Here is a 15,160-nt window from a genome sequence, read left to right on the forward strand (position 1 = left end):
ATAGCACATTTAAATGACTGTCTTCTAATCTAAATTGAAATCTAAATCCATCATATCAGTATAAAAACTAAAACCCTCTAGCAGTAGTCACTATGCAACACGTCTACCTGGGTTAATCTTACCCGAGGGCTTTCATGATTAGATACTCTAATTACTGTACAAGCTTCAGGCGGTGGAGCTGATGACGATGAAATGAAGGGAGGATGAACTACTCTATCAACACACAATAGAGAGATTCCAGTTGTGGAATGAATCAGGTGACTCACGCTGAATTCTGTCACCACAATATCCACCACACTCCCCACGACGATCAGGGCATCGAACGAGTTCCAGGCATCGACGAAGTAGTGCTATGTATGAAAGGAGAAGATTCATCATTCATCAGAAAGATGTTTTCCTGACTATTACTTCAACAAAAGAAAAAAATATATGATATATATATTTGCCATATTCTCATACACAGATTAAAAGCGTAGTCCTGGACTAAGTTGCATTTACAATGGAGAAGAAGCTGGTCTAGGCTAACAGTAGGCATGTCCAAGAAACCATAGACAACATCACAAAATAGATTCCTTTATCATACTCTGTCTTACCCTGAGTCTGAGGGCCAGAAGCTTCAGCAGCATCTCTGCAGTGAAGAGGCCAGTGAAGACCATGTTAAGGATGTCCATGGTGTGGCTGAAGAGCTTGGACTGTTCGTAGTGCTGGGGAGTATAGATTATCACAGTTAAGGAGGGCAGGCAGGCAGGCAGGCAGGCAGGCAGACAGACAGACAGACAGACAGACAGACAGACAGACACAGACTCTGGTATACTGTGCATCTTATTTAAGTATACCTGTGTAGTAACGTTGTAATACTCAACACGGTATTAAAATGTTGTTACATTGTAGTAACACATCATGCTACACAAAAGTGCTACATAATACAGTGTGTTTGTCAAAGCATGATGGTACCTGTATAGCCAAGGTAACAGTATTGAGGAGGATAAGGAGGAACATGACGTATTCAAACGCAGTGGAGTTGATGATGGACCAGAACTTATACTGGACTGGATTCTTAGGGATGTAGAGCTTCAATGGTTGGGCCTTCAGGGCAAACTCCACACACTGCCTCTGTGTGTGTGTGTGTGTGTGTGTGTGTGTGTGTATGAGAGAGAGAGAGAGAGAGAGAGAGAGAGAGAGAGAGAGAGAGAGAGAGAGAGAGAGAGAAAGAGTGGGAGAAATGAAAGAGGGGATACTTCATTGAGAAAGCCTCATTTAAAAGGTAACACAGTGTCATATCGACACAGTGCAACCCCTCTTCAGAAAAAAAAACATTAGCATGTAATGTTGTAAGGATCATAATAATTGTCTGTTTACATGATTTGATGTTTTGTTTTGTAGAAACTCAAATTTGACCAATTATATCTCTTATTCCAAGAAGAATATAGCTGCTTTATCTCAAACGAACCTGGTTCTTGTCCAGCTCACAGTTCTTATATTCCTGCTCTCCCTGTTCTCGGAACGTGATGATGACGAAACCCACAAAGATGTTCATCATGAAGAAGGCGATGATGATGATGTAGACGATGAAGAAGATGGAGATCTCTATGCGGTAGTTGTAGATGGGACCTGAGTTTTCCCCGTTAGCATCGATGGCCTTGTACAGGAGACTGTGAGAGAGAGAGAGAGAGAGAGAGAGAGAGAGGGGGGGGGGGGGGTATACTTATAACCTAAAAGACATATGTAGCTGAGGTGATTTGTAATCACGCAAAGTCAAGTGTCGCCCTTGGACCTTGAGGATGTCTTCTTGACCTAATGCTAGATGCTTCTGTCATCCACGTGAGAGACCAGAGTTCAACCGCTGCCACACACACACACACACACACACACACACACACACACACACACACACACACACACACACACACACACACACACACACACACACACACAGTACTATAACCCTGAGGAGAGGACATGGTGTACTAAGAGAGTTCCTCTCCTCCTAGTCTGAAGGATGTTCCGTTGTCCTCTGCCCTGACAGAGTAGGATGTACTGTAGGCTAGGGGAGGTAGACTCACGCAGGTCTGACCTGAACTATGCGTTTAGGGGAAGTAGACTCACGCAGGCCTGACCTGTACTATGTGTTTAGGGGAGGTAGACTCATGTAGGCCACCCCTCGAAGGTGTGTGTGTGTGTGTGTGTGTGTGTGTGTGTGTGCTCACGCAGGCCTGACCTGAACTATGTGTTTTGGGGAGGGAAACTCACGCAGGCCTGAACTATGTGTTTTAGGGAGGTAGACTCATGCAGGCCTGACCTTGAAGGTGTGTGTGTGTGTGTGTGTGTGTGTGTGTGTGTGTGTGTGTGTGTGTGTGTGTGTGTGTGTGTGTGCTATAGGGGAGAAAGACTCACGCTGGCCAGCCCTCGAAGGTGGACACAGTGAACAGAGCCATCATGCCCATCAGCACGTTGTCAAAGTTGAAGTCACTGTTCAGCCAGATCCTCTCCCTCACCATGGGGTGACTCACGTCTCCGTCCTTGTACACCACATATGTCCCTCTGTGTGTACACAAATGCACACGCGCACACACACACACACACACACACACACACACACACACACACACACACACACACACACACATAGATAGATTAGCAGCGTTCTCTCAATTGTTCCTGTATCAGTGATTGACCAGGAGGAGGTGCAATTCTACATTTGAGTAAAAAAATGCCATTAAACACAGAAAAAAAAAAAAAAAAAGATGAAAACGATGAACTCACTTGCACTGCTCTGGAGTGTGCTTAGCCTCATCTGTGCAGCGGTAAAATTTACCCTGAAAGATAAATTTCACCCTCTTTAGACTACAGAGTTGTTGCAAAACAGGGGTTACAGGAGTGTGTGACACAGAAGAGGAAGGCTTCGTGATTGAAGTGGATGTACCTTGAAGAGCTGTACTCCAATACAGGCGAACATGAACTGCAGCAGAGTGGTGACAATCATGATGTTGCCGATGGTCTTAATGGCCACAAACACACACTGGACCACGTGCTGTAAAACACACACAGTTACACTGACGTTAGACAACTGTCCTACTGGGTACGAGAGAGAGAAAAACAAACATGTCATACACGCACATAAGCACACACACACACACACACACACACACACACACACACACACACACACACACACACACACACACACACACACACAGTGTACCTTTAGTCCTTTAGCTCTGTTGATAGCTCGAAGAGGCCTCAGCACTCTGAGTACCCTAAGAATCTTGACCACAGAGATGGCACTTGAACTACAGAGAGAGAGAGAGAGAGAGAGAGACAGAGAGAGAGAGAGAGACAGAGAGAGAGAGAGACAGAGAGAGAGCGAGAAAGAGAGAAATTTGAATTAAAATTCACTTTATTGGGTCAGTACATAATGCACAGACACCTAACTACCCAGGACACCATCATCATCCCTGTAGGGAAAGAACGGGATTACAAATTCAGCACCAGACCACCAGCATCATCAACATTACGCAGAACATATTCCAGGCCCCAGGTGCTCACAAACACAGAGAGAGAGAGAGAGAGAGAGAGAGAGAGAGAGAGAGAGAGAGAGAGAGAGAGAAGGAACTCAATATTCAAATCATACTGTACTGTCGCACTAAAGCTTATAAGGGTAATACCTCAAATACATGCATTTATCAAAAAAGAAACAATCAAGTCATAAATCAACAAGTGTAAACGGTAAACATGTTGCCCCCCACTGATGATGCAGCGCGGACAGCGACCGAAATCAAAGTCCCCGATTTCATCGGTGAGGGGACAACAATGAACTGGTAAAACAGCAAAGCTGCGCGTGAGGCATTAAGGTTCATTTATGCTTTGTCGATCCACACTGCCGACTGCCGATCGACAGAAATGACCTCCAGTCGACCCTTTTGAGACCCGAGGGGTGTCGCCCACCTCCTGAACGTTCCTATGTCACTGACGACGTCATAGGTTGTCTACGACAAGGCGAGCGACGATATGTGGATTGACACATGTTCAAAAAGCAAGAAAACAGCCTCGGTGCGCTGGTGAAGTTCCTCCATTTGAGGTCACTATACACACTCAAATATTTGGTACAGTACATTCCCACCAGGGGGCAGCTATTCTACAATCTAAAGAAGAGACATGGTTAGCCCAGTACAGCTCAGCTCGGTTCAGCTTGGTTCAGCTCTGTAGTGTAAATTAGGGTTTAGAGTGGTCCTTACTGCTCAGACCACTCACTATACTGTAGTGGCCAGTAGTTGTGTACTATTGACAAGCTTTTAGAGAGAGGAGAGTAGAGTGGACACTCACTGGAGGAAGAAGGACACCAGGGAGACACTGACCACCAGCAGGTCTAGGAGATTGAACCAGTTCCTGCAGAAGGACCCCTGGTGGAGGAATGCTCCATGGACCATCATCTACACACACACACACACACACACACACACACACACACACACACACACACACACCCAGGTGCCCACAAATGCACACACACACACACACACACACACACACACACACACACACACACAAGGGGGAAGAAGAGGAAGAGGAGGAGGAAAAGGAGGAGGAGGAGGAAGAGGAGGAAGAAGAGGAGACGGAGGAGGAAGAGGAGGAGGAGGAGGAAGAGGAGTTGCGAAACGGTTATGCACAGTGACACTGAGAGAATCAAAGAGACATTGAGAGAATCAAAGTCAAACCATCTGAAAAAACAATAAACACCACCACATTCACTCTTCAGTACCTTCAGCAGGATTTCCACCGTAAAGATGGACGTGAAGGCATAGTCTGCATACCCCAGAACCTGTATTGACAGAGACAGAGACAGAGACAGAGACAGAGACAGAGACAGAGACAAAGACAGAGACAGTGACAGAGACAGTGACAGAGACAGAGTAGGGTTAACACAGGGTAAACATGGGGTTAGGGTTAGGGTTCATGAGTGGGTGAGTGGGAAGGACCACAGATATAGATAGAACTGTATCTACCTCAGTGGGGTGTCCTGTATGCGGCATCCCCCTATAATGATCGGGGTGGCGGAGGCTGCCTGCCTGCCTGGCCTGCCTGGTTGTCTGCTGATTGTACGTTACAAGATGGCCCTTCCTCAGCTGTCTTTAATTGGCATGTCTAGCATGAGCAAATGTGCAATCAGGACAGCTGCTGCCCTGCTCTCTCCTCTCCTCGGCCCTGTCCCTATCCCTGGCCGGGGGTGGTGCTGTCAGGCCCTGGCGCTGGCTGTGTCTGTGATGCACTATGAGGGCGTCATGGTTGGATTAGGTCAGGGCTTAATGCAGACAGTCCCACTGGGACTTGGGACTTGGGATTCGGCCAGGTTGCTCCTACTTCACAGATACTGGAACTGTCTGTTGAAGACTTAAGTGAAATGCTTTGGAGTTCACAGAGTTGAACTGTACTGTACTGTCTGCCTTTGGGATACTGTAGAACTAGAGGTCTCTTGACTAGTGTTGAACATCATATGAGTGTCCAAGTGTCTTGGAGAATGTCTCATACATGTGTGGAGTGTCTGTGTGTGTGCGTGTGCGTGTGTGTGTGTGTGTGTGTGTGTGTGTGTGTGTCTGTGTGTGTGTGTGTGTGTGTGTGTGTGTGTGTGCAGCTAGCAGAGGAGAGAAGGACAGAACACTGCCTGGCAAGGAGGCAGAGAAGAAATATGCCCATGGCTGCACCTGCCCTAGTGGGTCAGGCCTTCACATGCCCTTTCTGTGGCGTTGGACTATACAGTCATCAACTGACCCACAAACAGTAGTCAAAGTCATCATCGGCTGGAATGTGTGTGTGTGTGTGTGTGTGTGTGTGTGTGTGTGTGTGTGTGTGTGTGTACTATATGTGTGACAACAGCAGACTTACGTTGTTCCGAAAGGAGTGTGCTCTGATTGGATCCTCGGCGGCCAGTGAGCAGCTGCTGAGGATGATGAAGATGAGGATGAGGTTGGTGAAGATGTGGTGGTGGATGAGATAGTGGCAAGCACGCCGGATCCTAAGATAGAGAGAGAGAGAGAGAGAGAGAGAGAGGGGGGGGAGGCAGAGTAGGAAAAATGATAATACATTAAGAGAGATTCTATACTGTATGTGACTCAGGAAGAGAGAGAGGGAAGGACTCTATATCAGGGCACACTCCCAACTGCGTCAGAAGAAATATCAACAAGTTTTACATATTGTAAATTGCATATGGCACATTGTAGGACATACTATTGTAAGGGAAGACTAGTACTCAGACTCACGGGTTGGTTTTGCTGAGACAGAAGAAGGCGCTGCCCTCAGGGATGGGAAGGACCTTCTCCTTGGGCGGGACAAAGTCTGCCACGCTCAGCTGGACAACATTCTCCTCTGAGAAACACAAAATGGATAACTTTACTCATCGCCAGCTTAACGGCAACACATACTGTCAATCTGACTGCTACAGTTACTCATCAAATCATCACCTCCGGAAGGTACACCAGCTTTACGGCAACACATACATTGTTATTAATTATCACTTGTTATAATATCGAGAATATTATACAGTATTTTTGAGACTTAAAACATTTGTATTATCAAAATGGATGTTTCTATGTGGCAGGACAAAGGTTCGCCTGATCTAAATGACTAGATCCGAGTCACTCTGGGGCTGGGGTGTTTGAGTCATTCTATTCAATCTATTTCTGCGATTCTATTTCTGTCCCATTGAAACACGTAAGCCCTGTGACACAATAGCACGCCCTTTCATGAAGCAGGGTCACAGAGAAGTATACTGAAAAACGGGGAGACTGTTCCAATGTCCACATGACTGTAGCATACAGTATGACTTTGAATGCTTGGCCAAGATACTCAGCCATCACCTTTGTCTTGAGATGTCTGAGGACATCTTCATACTCAAAGAGAAGATGTCTCGAGACATTTGGTCATGATAGGATGTCTCATGGTAGGTGCATGCACCTGTGATGTTTTTTTGTTAATTGAATATTTAAGAATGTAAAAAAAAACATGTCCGTAAACACCATGATGAAGGTCTGTTGACAGAAACATTGTTATCTTGAGTATCTCACATGCTCATGTTTTTTTGTGCTCAATTTTTTTTCCTTTTCAAAGGATGTCTCAAGACATCTTACAAATATATTTTTAAGACACTTCCCAACATATTGTCTGTGTCTTAAGATGCCACATGGCATGTTGATGGCTGGGTATGAATTCATAGCTTCATTCTTTGGGGTATGCTAGTGTGGATTTGGAATGCAGCCATTCACCATGTTGGTGAAATGTTCCCTTACCTCCTTCAACAGCCTCTGGTATCTCCTCTTCCTCATACTCAGTGTCTTCATCAACATCAATCTGGAGTGGAGGAAACGTGGAGTGAAGCGCATTCAGTACAGAACAACGTCAACACAACGTCCGACTTTAAGTGATAGCAGACCTGGGTCGCAAAATATTTGAATATAGTTTCAAAATATTTTCAGCGTTTGCTTGGGCCTGCCTGGGGTGCCAGATGGGTTTGGGTTTGTACTTTTTGGACTATCCTATTGGTTACATTGTGCCAGGCAAACTCAATCAAGCATAGCTAAATCAGAAATGAATTGGAATACTATTTGAACCCAGGTCTGGTAAAATGCGGTGAAATATATCAACCTGTGCGTTGGTCTCTGTCGGCGTCAAATCATCATCATCAACCTGGGACGCGGGATTAGTGTACATTTAGTTCAAAACACGGCATGCACAGGGAACAACTACAGTCTGTCAAAGACTGAAAGGGTTGGGTTAGTTAGTTTTGTTATGAAAAACAACAACAGGTGTGTCAGGGATACACATATATATTATTTGTACCTGTATTTCTTCAGCACCTGCCTCTGTTGTCGCTCCTACTTTCTTTACACTGTCAAAAAGCCAAAAAATATGTTGTTTTGTCTGTCTGAGACACTTTTAGTGATGTCACACTTTCAACTGATGTCTTGTCATCATGGACCCCGTCCTCCATTTTGTCCGACTTTCCACTCTTTCACTCTACTTACTCTTTCTTCTTGTCATCTCCATCTCCTCCTGCCAAGTTATCCACAGCGATGGCCAAGAAGACATTCAGGAGGATATCTTACAGAAGAGCCATTAAGACCAACACAAACCTGTTCATGTACAGTACTACAGATGGAAATGATGCTCAAAACCATCACTGTCATTGTGACCAACTAGGTTTGAACCACCTCACATGGCTCTGTTAGCCTGTTGAGCTAAAGCCTACAGTATGCACGTTTTCAAGTCTCAGGCAATGTTCCTCATCACGTGGGCGTGCTTCCAAACCACCTCTGTTACAGGGTGAACATTGAAGCTGGTATGTCAAGGATACAGTTACCGCAGATGAAGAGGATGACGAAGTAGATACAAACGATCATCCCGGGGAAGACGGGTCCTCCGTAGGACATGATGCCATCATACATCACTATGTTCCAGTCCTCACCCGTCAAGATCTACAAAGAGGAACAGGACCTCCTGAAAGACCCACTCCAGTGTATTTCTTTCAACATTTTATTTTTTGCTTAGTATTGATACTACAGTATACAACAAAATGCAACATCAGAAAATAAATGTATTTGCAAAAATGCTATGTTCATATTCCATTCCATGACATTCTGCTAAATCAATATGCGGTTGATGCGGTTACGATTGTCCTGTGTTGTTAGTGTACCTGGAAACAGGTGAGCAGCGCTTGGGGGAAGGTGTCGAAGGTGCTCCTCTTGGTCTGAGTCTCGTCAAAGTTGAACTTGCCCCCGAAGAGCTGCATGCCCAGCAGAGCAAAGATGATGAGGAAGAGGAAAAGCAGGAGCAGCAGGGAGGCGATGGACTTCATGGAGTTGAGCAGAGAGGCCACCAGGTTGGACAGGGCTGTCCAGTGACTGAGAGGAGGGGACAGGCAGATACACAGGTGTTACTCACACAAGACAAGACGAGTCAAGACAGGATAACACCACACAACAAAACCTGACTAAACGCAGCCCGACAGGAGCTGACCCGACCGGACATGACCCAAAGCAACGCAACCCACTCAGCACAACACAAACAGACCCAGCCCAATTAATCCCAACCCAACCCAATCCAATCCAACCAAACCCAGCCCAACCCAACCCTACCCAACGCAACCAAGCCCAGCCCAGCCCAGCCCAACCCAACCCAACCCAACCCAACCCAACCCAACCCAGCCCAGCCCAACCCAACCCAACCCAACCCAACCCAACCCCACCCAACCCAACCAAACCCAAGCCCAATACCGTGTGACTTTGAAGATCCTGAGCAGGCGTACACAGCGCAGCACAGAGATGCCGAGAGGCGGCATGATGTTGAGCTCCACCAGGATGGTCTCCATGATGCCTCCACACACCACGAAGCAGTCAAAGCGGTTGAAGAAGGCCACGAAGTAGCAGTCCAGACCCAGACTGTACATCTTCAACATCATCTCCACCGTGAAGAGGGACAGCAGCACCTTGTTGGCTATATCTGTGTGTGTGTGTGGGGGGGGGTAGAGAGAGGGAGAGGGAGGGGTAGGGAGGGTGAGGGAGGGAGGGGGAGAAAGAAAGAAATGGGGAGGGAGGGAGAGGTAGGGAGGGGGATAGAGAGAGAAGGGCGGAGTAATTACTGTGTAATTACTCTTGTACAGTCCAATACATATTGTAATTACTCAACAGTGTACATACAGCAATAACCTTGGTGTTAACATTGACCATAACCATAACTAAGAACAGTATATGAATAGTGATGAATGATAATAGACTTGTTGCATAGTACTTCTTACACTAGTACTCTAGTACACACACACACACACACACACACACACACACACACACACACACACACACACACACACACACAGAGTGAGGTAGAGGAACCCACCCTGGACCTCTGTGAGCCACTCAGGCTGTCTGTAGTGCTCCGAGGCAGACAGAGACGTGTTGAGGAACACCAGAAGCAGAACCAGCCAATAGAACGCCACCGACTTCACCGCCGTACGACAATTCCTGCGACACGCACGGTTCCACCGTCGGAACGTCCGACTAGTGAGGGGACAAGGGCAACATCACACAGGTGTGTTATAACACCGTCACTTCTGCCTTGCAGGTTTGTTGTAATGTATGGAATGGAATGAGGAGTGGTATCAAACAAACGTGTTTGACACTATTCCACATTCTATTCCGTACCTTACAACGAGCCTGTTTTCAGATTTCTACCTCCCCCATCCTCTAACCCTAACCCTAACCCTCTGCAGTGAGTGGATACAGTACATTTCATGGTCCGCAATATGAATAATGCGGCTTAACTATGAATCATCATACAATAGTTTTCTCTCCAGTTCACACAGGCAGTAGTAGTATCTCTTGCCGTTTCAAAGCTTTATTGACAATAACTTGGTTGGACATGGGATTCTGGAATTCTGGTGGCTTGGTAGCACTATCAGAAGATAAAGCCACACGTTCTAAGTAGCCAGGTGTTCCTCTCAGAGTGACTTACCAGCAGCTGGTTTTCATAATGTATGCGCTGACATCACAATGACAGAGAAACAGAGCAGACAACAGCAGATTAATGGAGAGACATGAGAACTTGAGGAAAACAAAACAAGGAAGTCAACAAAAATGACTACTAATGATTTTGACAACATTGCCAGACAAGTGCACGGATATTTGCAGCCCAGAAATGACTTGATACATTAGATAGCACATTCACATTGCGTTGACACTGAAGTGTGGTGTGTGCGTGTGTGTGTGTGTGTGTGTCTGTATTTGTGTGTGTGTATGTGTGACTTAGGAGGGTGAGAATGTTATCACAGTCAAATATAGCCAGTGTGTTACCAGCAGGCAGCACAGCAATCAGTGTGTTCCTCATCAATGTTCTCTGTGTTCGTAGAGGCAGTTTCACTGGCGGCTAGACTCGCTGAGAGAGAGAGAGAGAGAGAGAGAGAGAGAGAGGGAGAGAGAGAGAGAGAGAGAGAGAGAGAGAGAGAGAGAGAGAGAGAGAGAGAGAGAAAGAAAGAGAAAGAGAGAGAGAGAGAGAGAGAGAGAGAGAGAGAGAGAGAGATGGGAAAGTGAAAGATGGAGCGAAAGAGGGAGGGTGGAAAAAAAAAGAAGAATGTGTGTTACAGAGAGCAATCTATTTGAAATAGGGTCAAGTGCTATCTCTTGAGACAAATTGTGAAAGAGAGGCCCAGATACAGAAGGAGGAGATGTGTGCGTGTGATCTGAGATTAGCAGAAGATGTGACTGTGAAAATGAAAAGCCGCTCAATGGATTGAACCGCACAACTTTCCCGACAGCAAAAGCAATTAGCCAAAGCCATCTTAATTGTCTAATAACATACCGTGGGTTTCGTTTGAGTGACTGAACCAGCCGAACTTCCCCTTTTTCTTGTCTGAAAGGTCACCCAGGTTCGGACCTTAGGAGGCAACAAAGGAAAGAAAGAAAGAAGGAGGGATGGAGGGAAGATTCTGTTAGAGAAAACTGTGTCTTGTGGCTTTTAACAAAGCAACTGTAGCTTTTTCTATGGCTGAAGCATTTCGCCCTCACATAGTCTACCATGACTAAGAGGAAAAAAACAAAACATTTGGAAAACCCCCGGTTCCCTAGGGGTGTGTGTGTGTGTGTGTGTGAAATCCCTAAAGGGGGTCCCTCCACCACTCACCATCGCTAAACTCAAGCCTGTTTCCGTCCTCGTCATATTCATCGATGTCCTCTGCCTGAGTGATCCAGTCCATGTAGCCACTCAGGTCCTCCTCCATCTGTTGTTTCTCCCTCAGCTTCTGGAAGTCTCCGCGTGCTTTAGCCTTCTCCCTCTCCTTGGAGAATTCTCTGTACACATGGATGGTACCGTCAGGCTGTCACAACACCACACAAAACGGGCTGGTTCGCAGACTGTACACAAACACTCTCGCACGCACACACGTGCACATACACACACACGCACGCACGCACGCACGCATGCTCAAATACACACACACGCGTGCAGACAAACACATGTGCAGACATGCACACACACACGTACACACCTACACACGTATACACACACACACACACACACACACACACACACACACACACGCACGCACGCATGCACACGCACACACACACACACACACACACACACACACACACACACACACACACACACACACACACACACACACACACACACACTACGATACTTACCCACTCAACACACCCAAAACGAGGTTGAGGACAAAGAAGGAGCCGAACACTACCAGACTAACAAAGTAAACCCAGGGCATTTCAAACCCTATGGCATCATTCATCTAATAGAGAGAGAGGGGGGGGGGGTGAGAGAGAGAGGGGGGGGGGGGGGTGAGAGAGAGGGGGGGGGGGGGTGAGAGAGAGAGAGAAAGAGAGAGAGAGAGAGGGGGGGGCGAGAGAGAGAGGGGGATGAATGAGAGAGAGAGAGAGGGGGATGATATATATAGACAGAGGGGGATGATATATATAGACAGAGGAGGATGATAGAGAGAGAGAGAAAGAGAGAGAGAAAATATATTTAAGACAATGTACCAACACCAAAAACAAGCTGGTGATTAAATAAGACAGGAGAAAGAGAAGTGACAAGGAAGGAAAGAGGACCGTGTTATTACCCAGTAGAGTACATCCGTCCATCCCTCCATGGTGATACACTGGAACACAGTCAGCATGGCAAAGAAGAAGTTGTCAAAGTTGGTGATTCCCCCGTTGGGACCGTCCCATCGACCTCTACACTCTGACCCGTTCACTGTACACTGGCGCCCGTGACCCGCAAACGCACAGGGCAACGGTTCATCCTCCACATAGGTGTCTGAACCAGAGAGGGAGAGGGAGAGAGGGGGAGGGAGAGGGGGAGGGAGAGGGGGGAGAGGGGGGGGAAGAGAGGGAGGGGGAGGGAGGGAGAGAGAGGGAGGGGGAGAGAGAGAGAGGGAGAGAGAGAGATAGAGAGAGAGAGAGAGAGGGAGGGGGAGAAAGGGGGAGAGAGAGAGACAGAGGGAGAGAGAGAGAGAGGGAGGTAGAGTAGACAGAAATAGAGTAGAGAAAGAGAGAGAGAGAGGGAGAGACAGAGAGAGAGAGAGAGAGAGTGGTGAGGTAGCGTAGAGAGAGTTAGAGTAGAGAGAGGTAGAGTAGAAAGAGAGAGAGAGAGAGTGGTGAGGTAGCGTAGAGAGAGAAAGAGAGAGAGAGAGAGAGAAAGAGAGATGGGGGTTTTTATCTGATTTTCAGCTGTTCTAATTGTATTTATACTTTTGGATTCATTGAATTTATAATTTCAATGTCTGCTTTGGCAATATTTACTTAAATAGCTCCCTGAATTGAGTTGAAATAAAAGGGGTGGAGGGAAAAAGACAAAATGGTGTGTGTTAATACATCCTGTCCTCTAAAATGATTCACAATGTCAAGGAATGTCACTGGTAATGAAATCACTTGAAATGCGAAATTAAAGACAGCACTTGTGTGACTTGCTGTAAAAATGTGTGTGTGTGTGTGTGTGTGTGTGTGTGTGTGTGTGTGTGTGGGTGCGTGCATGTGTGTGTGTGTGCGCATGTGAATGTGTGTGTGCGTGTCTGTGTGAGTGTGTGTATGTGTGTGTGTGTGTGTCTGCGTGTGTCTGCGTGTCTGTGTGTGTGTGTGTGTGTGTGTGTGTGTGTGTGTGTGTGTGAGCCTTGGCTTTAGCCCACCTGAGACCGTGTAGTAGCAGGTTTTGTGCATCCGGCCGATGAAGAGCTCCAGTCCGATGATGGCGTAGATGATGATGACGAAGAGGACCAGCAGAGCGATGTGGAGCAGAGGAACCATGGCCTTCATAATAGAGTTCAACACAATCTGGAGGCCTGAATAGAGAAGAGAATAGAACCGTTGATTGGGAGGGACATAGAGGGGCAGTACATTAGTCACACACATACACACACACATAAGCGTGCGCACACACACACACACACACACACACACACACAGTGATACATACACACACACACACACACACACACACACACACACACACACACACACACAGCATAGCCCCTAACGATGATAATACAGAGATTTTAGGAAAACAAAAAAAGGGTCATTTTCATTTGACTTTGCCAATCAGTGGTAGAAACGCGTGCCTTCTGCGGTTTGTCATAACAGCCTGTTAGTGTAGATTGTGCATGTTCATTTAACATGACATGGCCTTGGGAGGTCGGGATGAGTCAAGTTCTTGTGTGGGAGCAACTGCAAGTCTCTGGGCCCTCGTTTATCAGTCAACCATGGCTCCCACGCAGCACAGCAGGGCTGTGCTTCTTATTATCCCCAATGTAGTGAAGTGGCACAAAAGCATAAAAAAATAAGTCTCTGGTCAAAGGCGCGTGACTCAAGCATACCCCCTCAACACACTGAATCAATATGCATATTAGTCACGTAGAAAAAACGACAACATATTTTGGAAAGTTTGATCACATTGAAGTTATGCTGTACACGCACGCATACACACGCACACACACACACACACACACACACACACACACAGGCACCACTACTCACTGGACACTCCTGAGATCAGCCTGAGGGGCCTGAGGACACACACACACACAGACACACACACACACACACACACACACCCCTACTCACAAGGCACCAATACTCACTGGACACTCCTGAGATCAGCCTGGGGGGCCTGAGGACACACACACACACACAGACACACACAAGACAGCACCCGTACTCACTGGGCACTCCTGAGATCAGCCTGAGGGGCCTGAGGACACACACACACACAGACACACACAGACAGCACCCGTACTCACTGGGCACTCCTGAGACCAGCCGGAGGGGCCTGAGGACTCTGAAGGCTCGGAGGGCTTTGACGTCCAGCCCTCCTGGCTTCCCTGGCACATGGTGTGAGTTAGCAGCCTCCCCCGTGGCCTTGTGGGTCACGGTCTCCAGCACCACACTGAACAGCCTGAAACACACCCAAACCCAACCTGAGTGTGTATGGAGAGCAGCTCACGAAACACACCACCACGACATCACTGTAAGCTTGTCACAAGTTGCAAGATAACAACAATAATGCTGGTGTGCAGAGCTGTCCTGCCCATCTCCTATTGTACTGGCCACCATGCAGAATGTCCCCAAGCTGACCTCAGATCAGGTATCGACCCTGAGACCCTCTATTG

The 15,160-nt window shown here is 47.0% G+C and overlaps 1 protein-coding gene across 1 annotated transcript in view; it reads right to left on the minus strand.

The window, feature by feature from the left end:
• cacna1fb (calcium channel, voltage-dependent, L type, alpha 1F subunit) overlaps window positions 1–15,160 on the minus strand; it is a gene marked incomplete at its 3' end in the record, with an annotated part of 38,291 nt that overhangs the window by 9,409 nt on the left and 13,722 nt on the right. The window contains exons 4-30 of the mRNA XM_083676017.1: window positions 14,792–14,946; window positions 13,685–13,837; window positions 12,620–12,816; window positions 12,186–12,289; window positions 11,662–11,828; window positions 11,341–11,415; window positions 10,836–10,917; window positions 10,498–10,524; window positions 9,883–10,043; window positions 9,264–9,489; window positions 8,684–8,891; window positions 8,345–8,465; window positions 8,016–8,091; window positions 7,831–7,879; window positions 7,281–7,341; window positions 6,255–6,360; window positions 5,881–6,010; window positions 4,760–4,819; window positions 4,324–4,430; window positions 3,203–3,290; window positions 2,924–3,031; window positions 2,764–2,816; window positions 2,395–2,541; window positions 1,451–1,652; window positions 955–1,113; window positions 594–704; window positions 267–350 (exon numbers count right to left, since the gene is read on the minus strand). Of these exons, the coding sequence (XP_083532143.1) occupies window positions 267–350; window positions 594–704; window positions 955–1,113; window positions 1,451–1,652; window positions 2,395–2,541; window positions 2,764–2,816; window positions 2,924–3,031; window positions 3,203–3,290; window positions 4,324–4,430; window positions 4,760–4,819; window positions 5,881–6,010; window positions 6,255–6,360; window positions 7,281–7,341; window positions 7,831–7,879; window positions 8,016–8,091; window positions 8,345–8,465; window positions 8,684–8,891; window positions 9,264–9,489; window positions 9,883–10,043; window positions 10,498–10,524; window positions 10,836–10,917; window positions 11,341–11,415; window positions 11,662–11,828; window positions 12,186–12,289; window positions 12,620–12,816; window positions 13,685–13,837; window positions 14,792–14,946 (3,217 nt within the window). The remainder of the gene's footprint in view (window positions 1–266; window positions 351–593; window positions 705–954; window positions 1,114–1,450; window positions 1,653–2,394; window positions 2,542–2,763; window positions 2,817–2,923; window positions 3,032–3,202; window positions 3,291–4,323; window positions 4,431–4,759; window positions 4,820–5,880; window positions 6,011–6,254; window positions 6,361–7,280; window positions 7,342–7,830; window positions 7,880–8,015; window positions 8,092–8,344; window positions 8,466–8,683; window positions 8,892–9,263; window positions 9,490–9,882; window positions 10,044–10,497; window positions 10,525–10,835; window positions 10,918–11,340; window positions 11,416–11,661; window positions 11,829–12,185; window positions 12,290–12,619; window positions 12,817–13,684; window positions 13,838–14,791; window positions 14,947–15,160) is intronic.

Source organism: Argentina silus, assembly GCF_951799395.1.
Source record: "Argentina silus genome assembly, chromosome: 8".
In the NCBI taxonomy this organism is placed as follows: domain Eukaryota; kingdom Metazoa; phylum Chordata; class Actinopteri; order Argentiniformes; family Argentinidae; genus Argentina; species Argentina silus.